A 25,124-nucleotide genomic window follows, 5' to 3' on the forward strand; every position below is an offset into this window, starting at 1 on the left:
AAAATAATTAAGTCACTGTATTGGAATACACATAGCACTTGAAAGAAAACAGATGAATTAGAAGCACAAATGGAAATAAGTACATACAATCTAATAACCACTCCTGAGACATGGCTGCAGGGAGACTTGGACAGGGATCAGAATATTTAAGGACACGCAGCTGGGAAAAGGGTTGGGGAATGACTCTTAATTAATAATTACATTAGCATAACAAAGGGAGAAGGACGTCCTAAATTCAGGAAACACGAATACAGTAGTAGTCTTGGTAGACTACTTGTGAGTTGTACATAAACCCTCTAAAAGTAATCTCACAGTACAGCAGGGTATCATTGTAGCAATAACAGGAGTCCGTCAGAAGAGTACAGACATTATCATGTTAGATTTTAATCTACATACATACTAGGAAAATCATATGGGGAAAAAGCAGTCTAGATGAGGAGTACAGCAAATGCTTATGGGACGACTTCTTAGATCAGCATGTTATGACATTAATGGCAGCAAACTGGTACAAGACCTGGTTTTTAGCAATGAGACAATATTAATTATTGACTTCACAGTCAAAGCTCCCATGGATGACTGAAGTTTATGTACAGTTTATAAAATGGAAGTATGGTTCCAAGACCACAATTTTGAATCTAACCGAGGAAAATTATGAGCACACGAAAACAGAATTATTGAAAGTGAATTGTCAATTTAGAGGATGACACAGATAGGTCAATAAAAGTGACAAACACTTCAAAGGGACATTCCAGAACACACTCACTTGATACATTCTAATAAATATGAAAATTGCAAGAAACAGACCTAACATCCGTGGTTAACTTAAAGTCAAAGATCATATTAAACTCAAATCACAATTATGCCAAGGTAGTTGGCAGATCAGAAGACTGAATAGAATGATACAAAAGAATTCCTAAAAAGATTGATGAAGAGGGAAAATTAACATGGAAGTTGTCCTATCTTTACATTTTTTGACACACCTACACAAACACCCCAACACACTCATGAATTTCTACCAGAACATTAACCCTAGTCAACTGTCTCTCTTCCAAGCTACATGAATGCAAAAAGGTCAGAGAAACAAAAGGTGGCAAATGAATTGTCATCAGCTGGGGTGGAACGTGGAGGTCAAAGTTACCTTACCAGGAGTCAAACAAAACAGGACATGACTAGGTGACAGGAAGGGGAAGAGGCACGAGACCCTTAGGAATCCTAAGAATCAAGTGAAAATTAGCAATAATGTTCAGCTATTGAATAGCAGTCAAAATGTAGAGACAGATCATAGAAGACAGAAAGAGGAGAAAAATGCAAGTTTAATGAGCGAGGTCTTCAGTTTTGTAATGCCAGTTAGACCATTTTTTTGTTTTACATTTTAAAATATACAGTATAAAAAATGCAAGGCCAATGTTATTAACCACCACTAATAGACATGAGATAGATGTGTCCCATTGGGCTGTCTCCTAAGTAAATCAGAAAATATTCTCTTGGTAGAGAAAGTCTTATGCAGACTTGAACATTCATGACAGACATATCAATTTCCAAATTCCACATTCTGCTCTTTTTTTTTCATTCAAGTAGTGAAGCCATTCATATTTAAAACTTTTAGACTAGTTTAACAGTAGTTATAAAGCACTGCAGCAGAGCAAATGATAGAAACTGCTTCAGTGTTTAACAAGAAATTTTTGTATTTAAATAAAATACAAAGACACTAAAAACAGCAAATCGCTTCTAAATTGCTATAATAGCACCTAAAACATAAAATATTAAGGTATTTCAAGGGAGCATTGTAAAACAATGTCATCAAATCAGTGGCAGAAACATGCACATTGGCAATGTTTAGATTAAATTAGATTAGATTAGATTAGATTACCTACGGTGTGGTAACAAGCCCTTCCACCCAACAAGTCCACACTGCCCTTTGGAACATCCCACCCAAAACCATCCCACTATAACCCACACACCCCTGAACACTACGGGCAATTTAGCATGGCCAATCCACCTAGCCTGAACATCTTCGGACTGTGGGAAGAAACCACAGCACCCAGAGGAAACCCACGCAGACACGGGGAGAATGTGCAAACTCCGCACAGACAGTTGCCCGAGGCTGGCATCGAACCCGGGTCCCTGGTGCTGTGAGGCTGCAATGCTAACCACTGAGCCACTGTGCTGCCCCCAAAGACGTATCTTGATAGATACATGAATCACTGGTGAGCAGAGGGTTAGAAACCGTATTAGGTAATAAGTAGCAGGTCTAAATAATGGTTAGGAATTAGCACAAGCTTGGTGGGCCAAAAGGCCTATTTCTATGCTATATTCATTGTCTAAGCCACCATAAGTGGATTTTGTGTATTATCTTAACGTTCATGCTTTTACATTCAAAATTCCAAATTACTACTCAGTTATATGTGTGATAGCAAGAACTGCAGATGCTGGAGTTAAAGATAACATAGTATGGAGCTGGAGGAACACAGCAGGCCAGGCAGCCGAGGAGCAGAGAGTTGATGTATTGCGACGGGACCCTTCTTCAGAAACGTCAACTTTCCTGCTCCTCTGATGCTGCATGGCCTGCTGTACTCCTCCAGCTCCATTCTGTTATCTCAGTTATATCTGTAGTGCCCCCTCTGGTAAAGACAAACAAAATATTCAAAAAAACCTGTCTTCTTTTTTTGGTGCTTAGCATTCGGTGCCAGGTCTGGTGAGACCACACAAAAAAAAAATCTTGATCTTGAATGCTAATACGGTTCACTATATTAAGTTCATCTCAGAATACAAAGTTAACCTCTGGCTTCCTTTAAGGCTATAACACTCAAAAGCAGAAATAGGCTACTCAGCTCATCAAGTCCATTCTGCCATTCAATGAGGACATGGCTAATCTGATAATCCTCAACTCCACTTCCCTGCCTTTCCCCCCCCGCAAGACCATTGATTCCCTTGCTGATTCCATTTGCCTTTCCTATTAACCACTGAACTTAGATATAAGCTTTTTGAGATTCACTAATAAAGGACTCCCATACCTCTTTGTTCCACAGCTTTCTGCAATCTTCATTTAACTAATATTCAGCTCCTCTTTTCTTTCTGCTATAGTGTGTGTATAACGTTACATTTCATCAGTTTATTTCACGTGCCAAGTTTGTGCCATCTCATTTAACCTGTCCACATCCTCTGTAGACTCTGGCCATGCTCCCCAACTGTGTTCCCCCTTTTTGCGTCATCCAGCAGTTTAGCTACAGTACATTCATCACTTGCCCTCCTACTTATTTTTGGCATCCACAAAGTTGGTAATATTACATTCACTTTCCTCATCCAAGTCATTAACATATCATAAATAAACATGTCCCGAGCACCGATCTCCATTGCAACATATGAATTACAGGTTGCTATCCTTTAAACAACACTCTTAGCTCAACTCCTAATTTACCAATCCTCTAAATTATGCTTCTCCTGCCACCATGGGTTCCCAACTTACTACGTAGCTTTATGTACACTACCTTATCAAATGTCATTTGAAAATCTAAACCTATTATATCCACTTCTTCTGCTTTAAAAAATTTGCCCTTCATGAAACCATGTTAACTCTGCTTTGGAGAGATAATAGGAACTACCAATGCTGGAGAATCTGAGATAACACGGTAGAAGCTGGATGAACACAGCAGGCCAAGCACCAGAGGAGCAGGAAAGTTTGATGTTTAGGGTCGAGACCCTTCTTCAGGCTCTTCTTTGTATTGTTATTGATTTCAATGTGCTCTCCTTCCAAATCATTTATAACAGACTCTTATATTCCCCACAAAAACAGACATTACGCCAAGTGGCCTGCTTTTTTTTTGATTTCAATTTCTAAGAATTTCTCTTAAAGAGTGACCTGCTCTTGTAGCCACAGAATTTAAATGAAAACCGTAAGAACTGTAGATACTCTAAATCAGAAACAAAAATAGAATCTGCGGGAAAAGCTCACCAGGCATAGACTCGGTGACCACACCGCAGAACATGTACGTTCTGTCTGCAAAAAATCAAAGACCCTGAGCTTCCAGTCACCAGCCACATTGACACACCACCCTGTTCCCTAGTCAACAGCTGTTGCAGGCTTGTTCTAACGTTCCAGTGAAGCTCAGCACAAGCTAGAAGATCAACACCTCATTTTCCACCTGGGGACCTTGCAGCCCTCTGGATTCAATATAGAGTTCAATAATTTTAGGGCCTGAACTCTCCCAAGTCCTAGCCTCCTACCCCACACACTAAGCCTTGTTATCACATAGCCATTAACAACATCCATTAAAAGCTATTCACCCTACTAGCCAAATCATTATCCAACCCTTTGTCCACCTGTTCTTCTCTCTCTCTTTGGGCTCTATCCCCACCTATTGTTTATTCCTTAGCCCTCGCCACACCCTATCTTTTGCATATAGACCCACATTTTCCTAGCTACCATCAGTTCAGAGGAAGGGTCTCCAGACCCAAAACGTTAACTGGCTTCTCTTCACAGCTGCTGCCAGACCTACTGAGGTTTTCCAGCAGATTTTGTTTTGGTACAATATTTAAATGGCTGCTGTACTCAGGGGTAGGCCATTTAGCCTTTCAAACATGCCCCAGCTATCAGACTGACTTGGCTGTGATGTCAATTTCATTTTTTCTGAATGCCAACGATTACTATAGACTCCGATATTTATCGACTATCTGTCCAACTCAGTCTTAATCCAGCTTTCATTACTCCCCAGGATCTAAAATCCCTCTTTCAAAATTACCCTCAAAACAATTCTCATCTTAATCTTAAAAGGGAGACCCGATTTAACTAATTCTAATCGCCCTACCAAGAGGAAACATCCTCCCAGTCATTATCCTCAGGATCTTAATATGATCACACAAGCTTATCAAACAGGAGCACAAGGAGACTATTTGACCCCTCAAAGCTGCTCAGCAATTCAACAGATAATTGAGCTGCTTGCAAATCAAATTCCATAATATTTACTCCCCCGCGCCCCACCTCCGAGATAATCCTCAATTCCCCGCCTAGAAGAATCAATCCACTTCTGCCTCAAAAACATTCAATGACACTGCCTCTACTGTCTTCTGAATTCCAAAGTTGGACAAGCCGAGTAAACAAAAACTTATCATCTGTTTTGACAAGGCAACCCTTTTTGAAAACAGTGCACTCTAGTTCTGAACTGATTCAGAAGAGGGAACTTTCTTCCTACAACCACCTTCCAAGACAATTCAAGATCTTAGCCACAGATCACATGATGGCACAGTGGCTTAGTGCTTAACACTGCTGCCACACATTGCCAGGGACTCAGGTTCGATTCCATTCTCAGGTGATTGTCTGTGTTTGCACATTCTCTCCATGACTGCGTGGGTTTCCTCCAGGTGTTCTGGTTTCCTCCCACAGTCCAAAGATGTGCAGGGTAGGTAGACTGGCCAAGCTAAATTGCCCACAGTAGTTAGGGAAGTGTTGATTAGGTGGGTTATAGGAGGATGGGTCTGGGTGGGATGCTCTGAGGGTCAGTGTGGACTTGTTAGGCAGAGGGCCTGTTTTCACACTCTAGGGATTCTATATTTTAAAAAAATCAACCTATTCAGATATTATTACAGACTGCTGGAGCAGGTGGGACGAGATCCTGGGTTTCCCGAATCAAGGTAAGGATAGTGCCACTTCGTCACAATCCTCCCCTCCCAAAACATTTCTAATCAATCTGTTCACAGATGGCATCATATACCCATGAAGCAGGTGGGACTTTAATACTGCCATTGTACCACAGCACTCATTTTCAGAATTTTATACTGTTCAATCAGGCCACACTTCATTCCTCTAAACATAAGCAACCTGTCCGACCTGTCAAACAAACAACAACCTACTCATTCCTAAGATGCTGCTTGGCCTGCTGTGTTCATCCAGCTCCACACTGTTATCTCGGATTCTCCAGCACCTGCAGTTCCCATTATCTCTCATTCCAAGTATCAATCTAGGGTAAGGCTTCTCTGAACTGTCCACGACATATTTACACTCTTCCTTAAAATAAGGACATGAAAACTGCACGTAATATTTGTGCTGTTGTCTCTAATGCTCTGTATAACTAATGCATAAAAATCTTTATGTTTATATTCAACTCTCTCTGTCATCAAGGGCAACTTTCCATTAGTCTTCATTATATACTGTCCCTTCATTCTAAACTTCTTGCAGTTCCTGTACCAGAAATCTCAAATCCCTCTGCAACTGAATTCAGTAGTCATCCTTGGATTAAGTGACTGAGTGTTTTTTTTTAAATTCTTCATTCACATTTTATCACAACACATCTATTAGATTTTTGACCACTCTCAAACTATTCTTGATCACAGGTCTTATAGGTTCCATCAGACTGGAAATTGGAAAATGTCTTGAACGTAAGGAAAGAAACTTTTTTTCTCATGAGAAACCGAAGGCTTTTGGACCCAGAGGCCTCTGTCCACAGCTTCACTGGTTTGCTTATTACCACTTCCATCTTAATTGTAATTTCATTAGGTTCCTCCCTTCCTTCCATTTCAGGATTTACAGTCTTTACTGGTATGTTCTTTTGTATGCTTATAAATACGAAAGCATCCTCTACATCAGTCATTTTCTTGTTGTCTACTACTAACTCTCCATTCTCATTCTCCAAAACAAAAAGGGCCAACACGGAATTCATTTTCTTCTTAATGAAGCTGTAGCAACTAATGCAATTCATTTTAAACATTCTCCACCAGCTCCCCATCTCACTTTAATTTCTTCATCTCAATTACCCTTTTAGATATTACATTCTTACCAAAATATGAAAATCATCTGACCCGAAAATCAACATTACACAGCAATAAGCTATTTCAAATTTGACGCTTTCCCTAACTTCTTCAGTTATTTACGGAGAATAGGTTCTTCCTTTATAACTTTCCTTTATAGTCAGAATATACTTATTCTGAAATATTCCCTGAAACATCCTTCACTATTGATCTATTTCCTAGCCTACTACCTGTATGTCAATTCATTTTAGCTAGGTCAACTTTCATGCCATATAGTGGCTTTTACTTAGGTTTAAAATACTTACCTTAGCCCCAATATTGTCTCTTTAAACATGGAAGAAAAATTCAATAATTGTGGCTTACTATCACCTAGGAGTAGTTTTACTAAGACCATGAATTAATCCAGTCAAACTGCAGAAGGCTACATAATCTGCTCTTCTTGGCTGTAAAAAAAAAGTCCCTCTAAGAAACCAGCTAAAAACAATTCTATAAATTCCTCGTTCTGGCCACCACTGACAACCTGATTTTTCCAGTTAATATGCAAAAACACTCATGCTTATTACTGTCCCTCTATCCCAAACACCTAATACTTATTCCTGTATACTTTGGCCTACACTGGTTACCGCTAAGGGGTTTATAGAGCACTCCCACTATTGATTTTATTCCCTTATTTCTCATTGTCACCCAAACTGATTCTCCATCCACAGGTGAACCCTCTAAGCACAAAAAAATTGCGTTCTTAATTAACAGCTCTACTCCTCTAGCTAGTGATTTTTTTTTAATAATGTCATATAGCCCTCAAAATTCAGGATCTTATCCTGAAGACATGTCATTGTCATTACAATCAGATCATAGTTATCTACTATCACATGAATTTGGTTGTGTTATGAATACTGCATGCATCTGAACAAAGAAAATTACAGCTCAGGAACAGACCCTTCGGTCCTCCAAACCTGCACCGATCCAGGCCCTCTATCTAAACCTGTCGCCTATTTTCCAAGGATCTGTATCCCTCTGCTCCCTGCTCATTCATGTATCTGTCTAGATACATCTTAAATGATGCTATTATGCCCACCTCTATCACCTCCACTGGCAACACGTTCCAGGCACCCACCACCCTCTGTGTAAAAAACTTTCCACGCACATCTCCCTTAAACTTTTCCCCTCTCACCTTGAAATCATGACCCCCAGAAACTGAGTCCCCCATTCTGGGAAAAAGCTTCTTGCTATCCTCCCTGTCTATACCGCTCATGATTTTGTTGACCTCGAATCAGACTGCCCCATAACCTCTGTCTTTCTCATGTAAATAATCCTCATCTACTCAACCTCTTTTCATAGCCAGCACCCTCCATACCAGCCAATATCCCGGTGAACCTCCTCTGTACCCTCTCTAAAGCATCCACATCCTTTGGATAATGTGGCGACACAGTATTCCAAATATGGTCGAACCAAAGTCCTATACAACTGTAACATGACCTGTCAACTATTGTACTCAATACCCTGTCTGATGAATGAAAGCATGCCATATGCCTTCTTGGCCTATCTATCTCTAATCGATCTGCATTGCTACCTCCAGGGTACAATGGGCCTGAACACTCAGATCTCTGTGCATCAATTTTCCCCAGGGATTTTCCATTTACTGTATAGTTTAATCCTATTATCTTCATAACATCTAATCTTGATTGCTGGTGTATTCCTAATTTCTTTCCCCCTGCTCAGCTCCTTCCTGCTACTCTGACCCTCATGCACTATGACTAGTTTCCTCTCTTACCTTATGCCTAGAAAAGTATAGCACAGTACAGGCCCTTCGGCCCACGATGTTGTGCCGTGGAATAATCCCAATCCAAAAATAGCCTAACCTAACTTACATTCCCCTCAATTCACTGCTATCCATGTGCATGTCCAGCAGTCACTTAAATGTCACGAATGGCTCTGCTTCCATGACTACCACTGGCAAAGTATTCCATGCACTCACAACTCTCTGGGTGAAGAACCTCCCTCTGACATCTCCTCTATACCTTCCTCCTAACAGCTTAAAACTATGCCTTGTGGCAGTCAATCCTGCCCTGGGGAAAAGTCTCTGGCTATCGACTCTATCCATGCCTCTCATTACCTTGTACACCTCGATCAGGTCACCTCTCTTCTTCCTTCTCTCCAGAGAGAAAAGTCCGAGCTCAGTCAACCTCCTCAACCTGGTAAACCTCCTTTGCACCCTCTCCAAAGCCTCCACATCTTGCCTGTAATAGGGCAACCGGAATTGGACACAATATTCCAGTGTGGTCTCACCAGGGTTTTGTAGAGCTGCAGCATAACCTCGCGGCTCTGAAACTCGATCCCGCTGTTCATGAAAGCCAAAACACCATCTGATTTCTTAACACTCTTATCCACTTGTGTGGCAACTTTGAGGGAGCTATGCACTTGAACACCAAGATCCCGCTGTTCCTCCACACTGCCGAGAATCCTGCCTTTAATCCTATATTCAGCATTTAAATTCAACCTTCCAAAATGCATCACCTCGCATTTATCCAAGTTGAACTCCATTTGCCATTTCTCAGCCCACCACTGCATACTGTCAATGTCTTGCTGAAGCCTGCAATAGCCCTCGATACTATCAACGGCACATCCAACCTTTGTGTCATCAGCAAACATACTAACCCATCCCTCAACCTCCACATCGAAGTCATTTATAAAAACTACAAAGAGCAGAGGCCCAAGAACAGACCCCAGCGGGTCACCACTCAGCACTGACCTCCAGGCAGAATATTTACCATCTACAACCACTCTCTGCCTCCTGTCAGCCAACCAATTCTGAATCCAGACAGCCAAATCACCCTGATTTCTACTTTGATATTTTTTATATTTGACCCCTTGCCTGTACCAAGTTTAAAAATCCTTTCTTCCCGAGTTTTACGCAGTTCACAAGAACACTGGTTCCAGCATGGTTCAGGTGTTGACCATCCCTACAGTACAGTCCCCACTTACCCCATACCCAATGCCATGTCTCACGAACCAGAACCCACTTCTTTCAGTCTTTCGAATTTTTTGTACCCTATGCAGATTTTTATAGAGTCCAGCTAAAAATTCAGAATTCATAACCTTTGAGGTTCTGCTTTTTGATTTAGTGCCTAGCTCCTCATACTCTCCTTGCAGAATGTTTTAGTTGTGTCCATTTTTTGGGAGGGCCTACATGAACCATGAACACTAGCTTGTCCCCTTCCCACTGAATGTTCCACAATACCAGCAATGCGTAGGTATACACATCAAGAAAGAACTGATAGGCAGGGTGCCTTATCTCTTGGGGAGGAAAAAAAACGCTGTGGGGTGATCTATTGAAATCTTTAAAACTGTTAAAAGGTTTAGTTAGGATGGGCATAGAAAATATTCCCTCATGGAAGAAAGGGCTTAACTGGAGGACAATGTAAGATAGTCAGCAAAACAAAAAAAAAAATCAACAAAGGGTAGTCAGGAGACAGATGTTCAAAAGAATGATAAGAATGCGGAAAGCTCCATAGCAGCTGACAGTGTAAATGTATTACGGGTGAAACTTCGACATGCTTAAGAAAACAGAACTCATAGTTGAAATGTCACATTTAGACAGTGAAAGAAGGCTTGACTGAAACATAATGGCATGGACTAGTTGGGCTGAATGGCCTGTTTCTGTGCCATTTATCAAATAATCCTAAAGTAGTTAAGTGGTTATCTAAATTTAAGTTTTTCTGAAAATACCATAACTGTAGTCTCCAGACCCTTCATAACTCGTCTCCTTGCAGATTTCCAACTTAAAAACAGATCATACAGATTTGTTCATTAAATTAAAAATTTACATTTAATATGATTGCAACAGTCACAGCTGTGTTTACTTAATGAGCACTTGGCTTGCATTTTCTGTTATACTACTGATTGAATAATGTTGCAATGAAGCATTCTTCTTATATAATTGCAGTAATGAATGTTTCCCCCTTCCTCGAATTAATTTATTCATTTTACGATCCTTCCCAGTCTCACTGCTTATTAAAATAATTTATTGTACACTGATCTGCTGACGTGTCAACACAACGTTAAGTGAAGCTCAGTGTTGTGTTCTGTTCCACACCCATAAAGACGGAAGTAACTCTTCAGGTGAGCTGTGGAACTTGCATACTGTATTTGCATGAACAAAGAATTACTGGTTCAGCTTGAAAGATGTTTCATACAGTTTTCTATTAGTCAAGGTAATAAAGGTATATATCCTAGTTTTTGGTGATACCTCTCCTTAAAGGTAAACAAATGGACTGCATTTTGACATGGCTGTGCATTTTATTATTGAATGTTAAATGTTTAAAACAAAAATCACAACTGGCAATGTTGGAAAGCTACTAATGCAAGAAATGACTGTACTTGAAAAAAGCTCAGAAAAAAATCACATTACACCAGGTTATAGTCCAACAGGTTTATTTGAACAACCTTTTGGAGTTTCACTCCTTTTATAAATGTCACAGAAAGAGGTGGCATCTCTCATAGACCTGGTGTCATGTGATTTTTGACCTTGTCCACCCCAGTCCAACGCCTGCACCTCCACATTATATACTTGAAGAACACACTGAAAATTGCCATAGTTTTTAAACAGAGCAAGGTAAATCATGCAATGTCGTATCAACTATGACTTCTTGAGCAAACATGTTAAGGCAACTACTGCTTTATGACAATTATTTGGTCTACTGTTAATGACGCTATTATTGTCAAATTCTCCACAATGTATGGACTAATCTCAGCATCAGCTAGCACAAATGCAACCAGAATTTGCCCAAGGTGGCTGTTACCATAAACCCTAGTCCTTTGTAGCACAACCATGCTAATGAAAGCAAGAATACTGGAATCCTTCTGGACCAGTTAAAACAGTGACAAATATATAATGTCAATAAAAACAAAAAACTTTGGTTTAAATTTGCGCTCAAAACAAGTTATAAACCAATCACAAAACACAAATGCCACAATGAAGGGTCTCCCTGAGCATTCAGATCATTGGGCTGTAGGGTCCCAAGGCAGAATATGAGGTGCTGCTCCTCCAGTTTCTGGATGATGTCACTGTGACACTGGAGGTGGCCCAGGATAAACATGGCGTCCAGGGAGTGAGCAGTAGTTGAAGTGGTTTGTGACTGGAAGGTGCTGTTGTTTGTCGCGAACGGAGCCCAGGTGCCCTACAAAGTCATTTCCAAGCCTCTGTTCAGTCTCAACAATGTAGAGGAGGCCACATTGGAAGCAGCGGATGCAGCAAACTACATTGACGGATGTGCAGGACTTCATAATAGCAGAACCTGGAAGGCTTGCTCTCTAGGAGCACGTTTACGTACATAATCGAATCTTCTGGGCTCAATGCAGAGTTCAAAACCATCAAGTTATGAACCCATTCCTTCCCTTTTAACCTTGCTTGTTACATTCTGTCATCATGTCCTCCCTCCCCTCACCCGATTCCAGTGGGAGTGTTTGTTCTTTCCAATCTGGCAGGTAGACGCACTATTGTTCTGCCATTCTCACATTCTAAACACTCAACACTCTTTCTCTGCCAGCACTACAACCTCCTCTGCCTCCACTATTGCATAAATGCTGCCCCCTCCACTCTTTACTTCAGCTTTGAAGAAGTGTCATCTAGACTCGAAACATTAGCTTGCTTTCTCTCCACAGATGCTGCTTGACCTGTGGTGATCACCAGCATATTGTTTCTATCTCTGCTCTAGACATTTCCACCTCAACCTCTCAGAAGCTAGCACCCAATAAATTGAAAAAAATTCAAGGATTCAGCAAATTATGCTACTGTTGGAAATATGAGACAGAGGTGTGGCACAGTAGTTAGCACTGTTATCCCTGGTGCTGTGAGGGAGCAAAGTGTGGAGCTGGATGAACACAGCAGGCCAAGCAGCATCTTAGGAGCACAAAAACTGACGTTTCCGGCCTAGACCCTTCATCAGAAAAGGGTCTAGGCCCGAAACATCAGCTTTTGTGCTCCTAAAAATGCTGCTTGGCCTGCTGTGTTCATCCAGCTCCACACCGTGCTATCTCAGATTCTCCAGCATCTGCAGTTCCCATTATCTCTCTCAGCACCAGGGATCCAGGTTTAATACCAGCCTTAAGCAACTGTCTGTGTGGAGCTTGCATATTCTCTTCACATCAGCGTGAGTTTCCTCCCACAGTCCGAAGATGTGCAGATTAGGTGGGTTGGCCATGTTAAATTGTCCAATGAGTAGGTTAGGCGAATTAACAATGGGAAATAGAGGGATAGAGTAGAGGGTGAGTCTGGGTGGGATGTTCTTCAGAGAGTCAGTGTGGACTTGTTGGGCCAAATAGCCCGCTTCCACACGAGGGATTCTATAATTCTATAGTTAAACGGCCATGGTCTCGGGTTCAACTCTCAAAACTCAAAAGAATCTAGAGAACTTTTGAAATGCACATATTCTTCATGCTTCCTTTGCGTTAAATTCTTCTGTTCTCAAACTTTATACTTGTTAGTATCACACTTCATGACGTCAGCTGATAAGGAATAAAAATTCACTTTTTCTTTCATTCTGGGAAACCATGTAATTAGCTGAATTTTTACTAGAAGTGTTGCATATCCACATGATAAGAAACAGCAAATCATTTGTTGCAATTGACTGAGAGTGTTAAGAAGGGATACAATTAATCCAAGTGCACCTTGTCGCAAAAGTGACGAAATACATTGGAGACTTTTGATAAGTTAACAAGGAAAGTTGATGAAGCCAATTAACTGCTTACATGACTTTTTTTTAAAAAACCATCTTAAATGGCATTCTAGTCAGAAAAATGAAAGAAGTCCATGGGATAAAAGAGAATTTGGCAAGTAAGATCCAAAAAGGCTTAACTGTACCAAGCAAGAATCATAGTAAACACATTTGAGAGATAAATGAATAAACTATGGGATGTGGACATTGCTGGCCCAGATGGGGTGGAGTGGGTCATTCCATGTGGTTAAAAGTGGTGGTTTGGAATATGCTATTAAAAGGAGCCTAGCTGAGGTGTTGAGCTGCATCTTGCCAAGGAGGCAGACTGCTACCACTGTGCACCAATGGTGAAAGAGAGCTAATGTTGAAGGTGGTGCTTGCATTTCAGTTGACTAGGCTGCTTTGTCCTGGGCAGTGTCAAGCTGTTGGAGTTCCACTCACCCAACATTACTCCAAACTTGAGTTTATGAAAAGGCAAAAAGTTGCCAGAGACCAAAAAGGTATGAAAACACAAGTTGCTGTAAAAGCTCAGCAGGTCTGGCAGCACTTGTGAACAAAAATCAGAGTTAAGGTTTTGGGTCCAGTGATTGCAGGGAAAGGTGCCACATGGTTTACTTACCATCCCACCAGCATCCAAATCCAGATTATCAGGTACCATTTCTGCCACTGCCAGCAAGATATTACTACCAGACGCATATCCCCCTCTCCCCCACTGTCTGCCCTCCACAGGGACTGTTCTCTCCAGGACTCCCTGGTCCATTCTTCTTTTACTCCCAACACCCACCCCATAGCACCTTCCCTGCAACCACTGAAGATGTAACACCTGCCCATTTTCCTCCTTCCTCTCCAGTATCCAAGGACCCAAAGATACCTTGGAGGTGCAGCAGCACTTTACCTTGCACTTCCCACAATCTAGTCTACTGCATTCGCTGCTCACAATGTGGTGTCCTCTACATTGGGAAGACAAAGCAGGGTGACCACTTCGCGGAACACAGAATCAGAATCCCCAGTGTGGAAACAGGCCCTTCGGCCCAAAAAGTCCACACCAAACCTCACAGCATCCCACCCATACCCACCCCCCTATAACCCACCTAACCTACACTTCCCTGAACACTATGGGCAATTTAGCATGGCCAATCAACCTAACCTGCACATCTTTGGACTGTGGGAGGAAACCGGAGCACCTGGAAGAAACCCACGCAGACACAGGGAAAATGTGCAAACTCTGCACAGACAGTCGCCCAAGGCTAGAATCAAACCCAGTCCCTAGCGCTGTGAGGCAGCAGGGCTAACCACTGTGCCACCCCTTTTTTCTTAGAAGATTCACACATGAAATAATCTCACCTATTTTCCCTAATTTTAGTGTGTCAGAACCATCTGGACACTGCTCCCTCTTTAGCATCTTTTCTCCCCCTTTCTTAATGTTGTTAATCTACGTAACATCTATGTTCTGTCTGTAGAAAAGATTCTGAGCTTCCAGTTGCCAGCCACTTTGACACACAACCCTGTTCCCTGGCCAACACCTGTTGTAGGCTTGTTACAGCATTCTAGCAAAGCTCTTCACAAGCTGGAAGAACCATATCTCATTCTCCACTTGGGAACCTGCAGTTCTCTGGACTCAGTATCGTGTTCAATAATTTTAGGGCCTGAACTCTTCCTTGTCCTCGGCCCCTAGCCCACGTCCCAGGCCCCTAGCCACAAATCAGGCGTTATCACATAGCCAATTACACACTGCCTGTCAGTTAGTCACTGACAGTCCCCATGAACATCGCCCCAACCACCAGCCAGATCGTTATCAACTCCTTTGTCTGTCCAACTGTCCGCTTTCTTTTCTGTTCTATCCTCACCTATTGTTTACTCTTTACCACTCCCCCACCCTATCTTCTGCATATAAACCGGCATCGGAGGAAGGGTCCACAGACCCCAAACGTTAACTCTGATTTCTCTTCACAGATGCTGCCAGACCTGCTGACTTTTGCAGCAAATTCTGATTTTGTTACTGATTTACAGCATCCGCAGTTCTTTTGGTTTTCTTACCAAAAAGAAGGTAACTTTATGAAGAAGGGTCTAGACCCAAAACATCAGCTTTCCGGCTCCTCTGATACTGCCTGGCCTGCTGCGTTTATTTAGCTCTACACCTTGTTATCTCAGATTCTCCAGCAATTGGTAGTTCCCACTATCTCTAACTTTATGGCAGTTAGCTTAATGTTTGTTATTGGGAAATTGTTAAGAGCCTATTATTAAAAATAAACGTAATGAGCAGCAGTAGGCTGGTTTGCTGCAGATTAACATCAGCAGTGCAAGTTCAATTCCTGTACTAGCTGGGAGGTTATGAAGGAGTCTCCTTCTCAACCTTTTCCCTCACCCGAGGTATGGTCACCTTCAAGTTAAATCACCAGCTCGCTCTCTAATGAGCAGTGCAATGGTCCCTCTGGCAACTACGGCAAGTTTATCTTTACCCATCACAGCTTGGTATTTAGAAATTCATAATCAACAAGAACCAACATGGCTTCACAAAAGGAGAAATCACACCTGTGAAAATTTTCTAGAATTCTGATGTATTCACAAACAGGATAGATAAAGGCTAGCCAGTGTGTGTAATACACTTTGATTTTAAGGTTTTTGATAAAAAGATACCATATTACAGTCGGAGATACACAGCACAGAAACAAAACATTTGGTCAACGCGTCCATGCTGACCAGTTATCCTATGTAAATCTAGTGCCATTTGCTAGTGTCTGGCCAATATCCCTCTTAAACCCTTCCTATTAATGCACCCAAACAGATGCCTTTTAAACATTGTAATCGTACCAGCCTCCACCACTTCTTCTGGCAGCTCATTCCATATATTCAACACCATCTCTGTGAAAAGGTTGTCCTGTAGGTCCCTTTACATCTTTTCTCCTGTCACCTTAAACCTATGCCCTTGAGTTTTGCACTCCTCCCACCCCACACCCCAGGAAAAAAAAAACCTTGCCTATTTACCCTATTCATACCACAAATGATTTTTTAAACCTCTACAAGGTCACCCCTCAACCTCCGATGCTCCAGGAAAAATAGCCCAGCCTATCCCACCTCTCCCTATAGCTCAAACCCTCCAACCCTGGCAACATGTTGGAAATATTTTCTGAACCTTTCTAGTTTCACAACATCCTTCCTGCCAGATCAAAATGGCATACAATATTCCAAGAATGGCCCAATCAACGTCCTGTACAGCCACAACGTGACCTAATTCCTATACTCAAATGTATTGACCAATAAAAGCAAGCATACCAAATGCCAGCTTCGCTAGCCTATCTACCTGCAACTCCACTTTCAAGGAACTATGAACCTGCACTGCAAGGTCTCTTTGTTCAGCAACATTCCAGGAGTCCTTCTCACTAAGTGTACAAGTCCTGCCCTGATTTGCCCTTATAAATGTGAGAAGCTGCATTTTATCTAAATTAAACTATTTGCCATTCCTTAAACCATAGGCCCAACTGATCAAGGTCCTGTTGTACTCTGAGGTAATGTTCTTTGCTGTCCACTACACCCAGTAGAATATAACAGAATGAATGGTGATCTTATTTGAAATGTACAAGATTGTGAGAGGGTTCGCCAGGGTTGAAACAGAAAGGTTATTTCCTATTGAGGGAGAGTTTAGACCAGAGGGCATGATGCTGAGAAACAATTTTCTTAATTTACCATAGAAACATGTCAGCATTAACAACAGTCAATGGGGAGAGCTTGCTACCAGTCAAAATCATGGTACAGTCTATCAGGCTAAATCATGCTTCAGTCATATAATTTTAAGAATGAAAGTAAGCAGAGAAAAGAAAAAAATCTTGCACTCTGGATCCCAACACCTCAGGGAACATTCTGCTCCATGCGCCCAAAAATCGATTGGTTGAGAATCAGTCTGTTCAGACACAAACAACCCACGGTTAATTGTTGCTTAGATGTCATCCTCAAAAATGTGAGGCAGCCAATGATGCCAGTGTTCCAATGAAGTTCAATCTGAGCTCAAAATAACACCACCTTGTCTTTCAAGTGGGCACTCAACAGGTTTCTGGATGCAATACTGAGTTCAACAATTTCAGATCATAACCTTCAACTCGATTTTGTGCTATCTTTCTCTCCATCTGGTTTCTTTCCTTTCTTTGGCTGTGTTTCAGACCACCACAATGACAGGGTTATTTTTGTTGCACACATGACGACAGAGCTGAGGACACCGTGGCAAGCACAGTGGGCAGCAGGGGCATGGTGAAGGACGGCTGGACAGCAAGTCAAGGGTTGTCTGCACAATGGCCATTTTTGCACATGCAAATACATCCACTGTTGCAGTGTTGAGAGGCTGGTAATGTCTGCACACACATAGTTGCAACAGTATCTCTGTTTGAGTACAGGAAAAGTCATTCACCCCTCTAGATATTGTTCATTTTTTAAAAATCTTCACCTATTACCATCTCCTTTGGTCTTTTACTGTTTTATCTTTTCATCATCTAATCTCTCCTGCCCTCCTGTGTATCATCAATCCAGCTTTCCTCAGGTCAAAAGAAAGCAATGCACGGAAATTTTAACTGTTTCTTTCCCAGATGCTGCCTTTCCTGGGCTTTTCCAATGCTTTTGTTCGTTTGTCTCCATTGGAGGCATCATATAATTTTTAATACATTTGTTCATAGGAAAAGGGCGGCACTGGCTTGGTCAGCATTTACTGCACATCGCTAAATTACCTCAAAAAAGGTGGTGATGTGCTGGTTTCCTAAACTGTTAAGTCTCTGTTGTGTAGGGCATCCATATTGCTGTCGGAGTGAGATTTTAGGGCTTTGCTCCAGCAAGTGAAGGAACAACAATATAGTTGCAAGTCAAGACAGTTTGTGGCTTGAATGGGGAACATTATGATGTTTGATGCATCTTCTACACTTACCCTTCAATAGGTTAGAGTTCATAGGCTTAGAAGGTGGTTTCAAAGACTATTTGAGTTTCTGAAGTACATCTTGTACAACACACCACTCACTCCCTTCATGCTGTGGTGGTGAATGGGGTGCAAAACTAAGCAATTGCTTTACCCTGGATTGGATCAAGCTTCGAGTGTTGGTGCAAGCGTACCCAAACAAAAAAGTGGAGGGTCACAAAGGTAGTTACTTTGATTTAGACAGCCTCACTGTTACAAGAGGGTGCTCTTTCATTAAAAATTCAGAATTAGAAGATGGTTTCAAAAGCCAAGAGGTATTATTAATAATTCTTTGGGTTTCTACTGTATCATGAGCCCAGAACAACTATGCAACAAGTAAAACTACATACAATGGCTAGAAATGGAGATAATTCACTACTTTCATTTATGCCTCACCCACTGCAGGCTTTGTAAAATTAACCTTCAGCTAATATCTACTCAATAGATCCAAATTCCATAATACAAAGTCAAAAATTTGAGGCATCAAGTATTTCAAAACTTCAGAAATCATAGGGTATCTTCACTTTGCAACATTACAACAGTAATTACATTTCAACATACTTCAACAGCTTTAAAGCACTTTCAGGCATGTCACAGTCATAAAATGTACTATATAAATGTTAGTCTGTTTCATAGCTCTAAACTGAAATTGTTTGAGGTTCCCCCCCTACAAAGCTGACTTTAGTTTCGCTATGAGCAGAGTAAAATAGTCGCGCCATTCATTATTCAATGCTGTCATACTTAGGATCCAAATTGGGCCTTTTGACAAATTGCTGGTTTTTCATTTCTCCAAAATGTCCACAACTGAAGTCCAGCAAAAAACATTTTGCTACTTTTTACATTGAAACTATTATCATACCCTCACACGACAATCATTTAAGAATAACAAGGGTGATCAGAGATAATAAAAAGCACTTTTAAATTCAACTTTAAAATTTGCATTATAAAGTGACATTTTGTGGCATTGAGAATCTCACAATACAGATTTTATAGTAAAATGTCCTATACTAATATCGTATTATTCATCTTTTCCTTGAAACTTGAAGGTTCATTCAAAAAAAACCCTTACACTGGAACTTGCAATGTTTCAGAGGCTGGTCAAGTATTCAACAAAAAGCACCAGATCAAGTCTTTCAGGACCTTTTATTTTGTGCTGTACTTTGAAGAAACTTCCATTTACAATTGATAATGTATTATGAATAATAGAATTGGAATGCAGACCTCAAAATTTAATAAAAAATAAATAACTTTAAAGAAGCAGTCTTCATGCCATTCTAGATAACAAAGTGTGGAGCTGGATGAGCACAGCAGACCAAGCAGCATCACAGGAGCACAAAAGCTAACGTTTCGGGCCTAGACCCTTCATCAGAAAAGGGGGATGGGGAGAGGATTCTGAAATAAATAGGGAGGTGGGGCGGGGCGGGGGGGAAAGAGAGGCGGACTGAAGATGGATAGAGGAGAAGATAGGTGGCAAGGACAGTATAGGTGGGGAGATAGGGAGGGAATAGGTCAGTCCGGGGAGGACGGACAGGTCAAGGGGGCAGGATGAGGTTAGTAAGGCGGAAATGGAGGTGCGGCTTGAGGTGGGAGGAGGGGATAGGTGAGAGGAAGAACAGGTTAGGGAGGCGGGGACGAGCTGGGCTGGTTTTGGTATGCGCTGGGGGGTGGAGAGATTTTGAAGCTTGTGAAATCCGCATTGATACCATTCGGCTGCAGGGTTCCCAAGCGGAATATGAGTTGCTTTTTGGAACTTAGCTAATGCAAAAATCAATGACTGCAGTTTCCTACAACCACACTGACAAAAATCAGCATAAATAATACACTGCATCTGTCCTTTCATAAAATCGGTGAATAGGAAAGGTCCAAGGGCGTGTTGCATCAATGTATCACAAAAGCCAAATTTTTAGTTTGCGTACTATTGTGGCAAGATGAAGCGCAAACAATAATTACATTAAGATATAATCTCATAGCATGGACAGGGCAAACACCCATTCAAGTAGAATGACAGGACCAGTTCAAAGCACTAAGTAGCAGGCACTCTGAAGTTAGCATGTAATATATTAAATTATTCTGCATGGTTAACTTCTTTGAAGAACACAATGTATAGAGGTCTTCCGTGGGAAGCGTTACTCAGTTTTACAATCAAATATCACATAGACTGAAAACACTGATAGACAGAGAAGATATATGACCGAGGTAATGAAGCTTCCTGTTTTACCAACATCATGGAGTTTATGTGAAGATCAGTTAAGAAAATCGAATTTTGTTTAGTATTCATCCAATATTGTTGAATTTCTGCACAAAACAACAGCTTGTTGTAATCTGTAGCTCTGGGCTGATCAAAGCACCAATTATATTCAATGAAGCCATTACACAGTCAGTGCTATCACTGAAAGGCACTGCTGCTGAGAAAAAAAACAGAATTGTTCTCACGGCTAGTCAATGGAAATTCAGAAATGTAATTTTCAAAGTAGCAAAATCCTACATACTATCAAATAGACTAAATATATTAAAGAGCTTCTGCAATTTTTTTTGAACAAATAGCATGCAATGGTTTTGTACTTCCAGCATGACTAAAAGACACATTCATACATTTACGAAACAATGTTCAGGTTTAATTCCAGCAAAGTAGTACAGGGCATTTTTAAAAAAAAATGTTAAATAGAGCAAAAATTAGTTCATAATTACAGTGTATCATGCACTTCAAGATTACATCAAATCATAACGATAGAGTTTACAGCAGCCAGTCCAGTAATTTGATACAATACCTTTCGGCCTTCTGGAATACCTAGCTCTTTTGAGTTCATCTTCTTCATTAATAGTGAATAAATCATGGAGATTTGACTTTGCACTAGTCTTTTTCAACCTCTGTTTTCTAACAGTGCTCGAGCTAGGCATGCTGCTACGACAGTCTTTGCCACAGAACCACTGTTGCCACTGATCCAGCAGCCTGGTGAAATAGATTAAAAACCTTCACAAACGTCCAGTCTTCTGTGCATTTTCAATGTATTTGTTTTGAATGAATAGCAGCTAACAAATACGAACACCCATACAGCATTTGGGGGCCTACAGCTCCCCACCTTCCATGTCCTAATTTAACATTGTTTTAGCAGGGTTACTTCTTCTGACCTGCAGCAAATGCTCACAATTAGATCCTGGTGCACGCCTTTCTCCTTCCTGCAGAACCACTTAAGACTTGTTCAAGAAAAAAATGCACAAAAATCCATAAGAAAATAAAGAACCCATCTATTAAAACGGTTGCCACAACAACAGTGACATACACAAGTGTAACGGGGCTATAAATGTCACTTCAGCTGGATATCACAGTATGCTGGAATGCTCCTGTATCTTTCAGCCGATTCAGGAACAAGCACGAACAAATTAATAGCACTGCCTTCCCCTCAGCCGTGGATGGTACAGAATGGAATGATGCTGCATAAGCATCTGACTGCTGGACAGAGACAGAATTCTAAAATTGTAGGCCATACATACAAACCAGCTGCTTGTACTCAACATACAGAAAAACACAGGTTTAAAAATCAATTCAGGGAAAGTAGAATATTGTTTAAAATTTTAGATCACTAATTTCCTTCAATTCCTCCTTTGCAAAATGCCCTTGGCTTGTTAGACTTCTGAAAAATTATTTAATTACGTCTCAAAGAAGAAAGCAAAGTACTTAATTGCTCTGCTATTTCTTGTTAATTGCCAATTCTCTGATTTCAGACTGCAATCGGGTCCTAGAGAATGGAAACAGATCCTTTGGTCCAACTCTTCCATCTCAAACATGTTTTGCAAAATAAACTATTCTCCACTTGCCTGTGTTTGGTCCATATCCCTCTTAACCTTTCCTGTTCATGTGTCTGTCCATATTTCCTCTGTTTATTCTACAGACCAACCACTCACCGAAGGTGGTGTTCCTCAGGTCCTTTTTACATCTTTTTCTTCTCACAATAAAATTAAGCCCTCTAGTTTTGAGCTCACTCCCCCTTTGCTATTCACCCGATCGTGCCCCTCAATTTTATAAACCTCTACAAGGTGCTGGCCCTGGTTGCCTCTGCCTTCTAATTTTTCCTTCTAGTTTTCATATTTTAAAGATCAATAAAAGTATTTGAGCCAAGGTTATATTGGAGATCAGTAGTGAGAAACCCTGGTGCAACCAAAATTGAACACAATGAGATTACTCATTTGCAAGTTTTGCTTAATGACACTCATGATGTTCAAGAGAGTAGACTGATAGACAGGTAAGTGCTGGATGTGTCCTGATTTGTGTGTATAGGCCAAAACTAGGCAATTTTCCACAATGCAGGTAGATTTCTTTTGTTGTAGTTTACTGGAACAGCTTGGTTAGGTGTGAGACAAGTTCGGCAGCACAAGTCTTCTGTACTTTTGCCAAACGATTGTCAGGGCCCATAGCCTGTGCAGTATCCAGTGCTTCCAACTCTTTCTTCACATCAAATGGAAGTGGCAGGACTGCAGAGCTTAGAGCTAGAACACTAGTTGTGGGATTGCTTAGCCCTGTCTATCATATGCTGTTTGCCACACAAGTTTGGTAGCATCATCAAGATACCATTTCATATATCAATGCTGCTCTTGTCATGCTCTCCTGCACTGTCCATTGAGCCAGAGTTGATGCCCTGGCTTAATAGTGATCATAAAGCAAAAGATATGCTTGGCTATGATGTCACAAAATGTGTTGGAGTATAATTCTTTATCAATGCTGGCCCAAAGTGCCTCATGGATGCCCAGTCTCGAGTTGCTAGATCTGTTCAAAATCTATCCCTTTTGATGATAATGCCACACAATATGACGGGGGATATTCTCAATGTGAAGGCAAGACTTTATCTTCACAAGGAATGTGCAATGATCACTCTTATCAAAACAATCATGGACGAATGCATCTGCAGAAGATGATGGATTGGCGAGGGCAAGGTCAAATATCTATCGAGTAGCATCTGCTTAGCAATCTGGTCACTGACACCATATTTGAGTTCTGCTAGGGCCACTCAGATCCTGATCTTGTTACAGCTGTGCTTCAAATATGGACAAAAAAAGAGCTAAATTTCAGAACTGAGGGAAGAGTGACAGTCCTTGATATCAAGGCTGCATTTGACTGAGTGTGGCATGAAGGAACCCTAATAAAACTAGAATAAGTGGTATTCGGGGACAAACTCTCAGCTAGTTGAAGTCATACCTGGTGCTTAGGAAGGTAGTTGTGGCTGTTAGAGACCAGATGCCTCGGCTCTAGGGCATCTCCGCAGGAGCTTCTCAGAATAGAGTCCTCGGCCCAAGCATCTTCAGCTGCTTTACTAATGATCTTCCCTCCATCATAAAAGGTGGAAGTGGGAACGTTCGCTGATGATTGCACAATGTTCAGCACCATTCACAACTTTCCCAAATACAGAAGCAGTTTACGTTCATAAATGAGATTTGGACAATATCCAGGCTCGGACTGACAAGTGGCAGGTAACATTAACATTACACAAATGTCAGGCAACAACCGTTTCCAAACGAAGGAGAGACATTCAATTGCGTTACTATCACCAAATTAAGGGTTACCATTAACTAGAACTGAACCAGGCTCATCATATAAATACAGTGACTACAAGGAGCAGGGTAGGGATATGATATTAGTAACCACCTCCTGTCTCATTTTTTAATTTGACTCCATTTTGGTTAAGCTACGATCTGATGGATTGTTAGGCTTAAAGCTTCAGCAATAACCAAGATAGATTCTCAGCAAGTACTCATTGTCTTCTGGTTTTTATTTCAGAGCCATGCTCATGTTGTACGCTAGTTGAAAAGTCTCTCACTGCATTGATATTCTTCTGCAGAGATGCACATGGAATTTCTCAAATCCATTCACAATTGTCAAGAGATCTATTTGTACATTGCCTAAGAACAGCAATGGTAATGTCAGAACTTCGGATGCAAATTGGTTCTCACTCTTTCATCAGGGATCCTCTTAGTCATTTTGTGTAAGTATTTACTCATGCATACTGTTTGCATACTACTTGCTGAAAGTCCTCAACTGCAACCGATAATTACCTGCCCTCATGTTCGTCGAGAGTTCTGACATAAGAAGTATAAAGTAATTCATTTACTGGATCAAACTACAAACCTTTCAGCCCAATATTTGGGGAATTCTGACTCAGAGAAGACCAAGAGTTTAAGTCCTGTTTGATTTCATCAGGTTGTCACCATCCCAACAAAATCCTATCATCTTCAGGCTTCATTTATCTATATTTAGCTAGGTCAGATTGGCCATGGCTTCTGTATTCATCTTGGCTGTTTAATTAATGATCTGTGGGATCCAGGCAAAATTCCTACCAGTCCAATTAACTTCTTGCAATCGTGATGGGTTAATGCTTTGACTAAGGCTATTACCCATTTATCTCTTGGAACTCTCAAGATTTCCATATCGTTCTATTTGCACTTGTTTCATTACTGGATCAACAGTAATGTAATATTCAGTCATCTCATTAAATTATTCAGGGTGCACATACCAGATCTTCCTATTTTCTGATCAGAGAGGACTTGGTGACAGTAGACCTTCAATTTTGAGTGACACTTTCTTGACTGTGATTTACTGAAGCTACAACTTTTTGAAACTGCTCAACCCTAGGATAACTGAACAATCTCATTCAGTGATATATAAGACACAATTTGCATTTTTTTAAATTTGTCTCCTTCTGACGATGATCTGGATTGTTCTTAAGTATCACTTCTCCCAACTGCCA

At 41.0% G+C, this 25,124-nt stretch overlaps 1 protein-coding gene across 3 annotated transcripts in view; it reads right to left on the minus strand.

The window, feature by feature from the left end:
• The window catches only part of LOC125452505 (ensconsin-like), a 130,941-nt gene that overhangs the window by 87,570 nt on the left and 18,247 nt on the right, over positions 1–25,124 (minus strand). For 2 of the 3 annotated variants that reach the window (XM_048531025.2, XM_048531023.2), the window contains exon 1: positions 21,156–21,806. The exons of the other annotated variant lie outside the window; for it this stretch is intronic. In XM_048531025.2, coding sequence (XP_048386982.1) covers positions 21,156–21,285 — 130 coding nt within the window. In that variant the 5' untranslated portion in view covers positions 21,286–21,806. Of the gene's footprint in view, positions 1–21,155; positions 21,807–25,124 lie in introns of those variants that run through there. 3 annotated transcript variants of the gene reach the window in all.

The sequence above is a fragment of the Stegostoma tigrinum genome, chromosome 4 (assembly GCF_030684315.1).
Source record: "Stegostoma tigrinum isolate sSteTig4 chromosome 4, sSteTig4.hap1, whole genome shotgun sequence".
NCBI classification, from domain to species: Eukaryota; Metazoa; Chordata; class Chondrichthyes; order Orectolobiformes; family Stegostomatidae; genus Stegostoma; species Stegostoma tigrinum.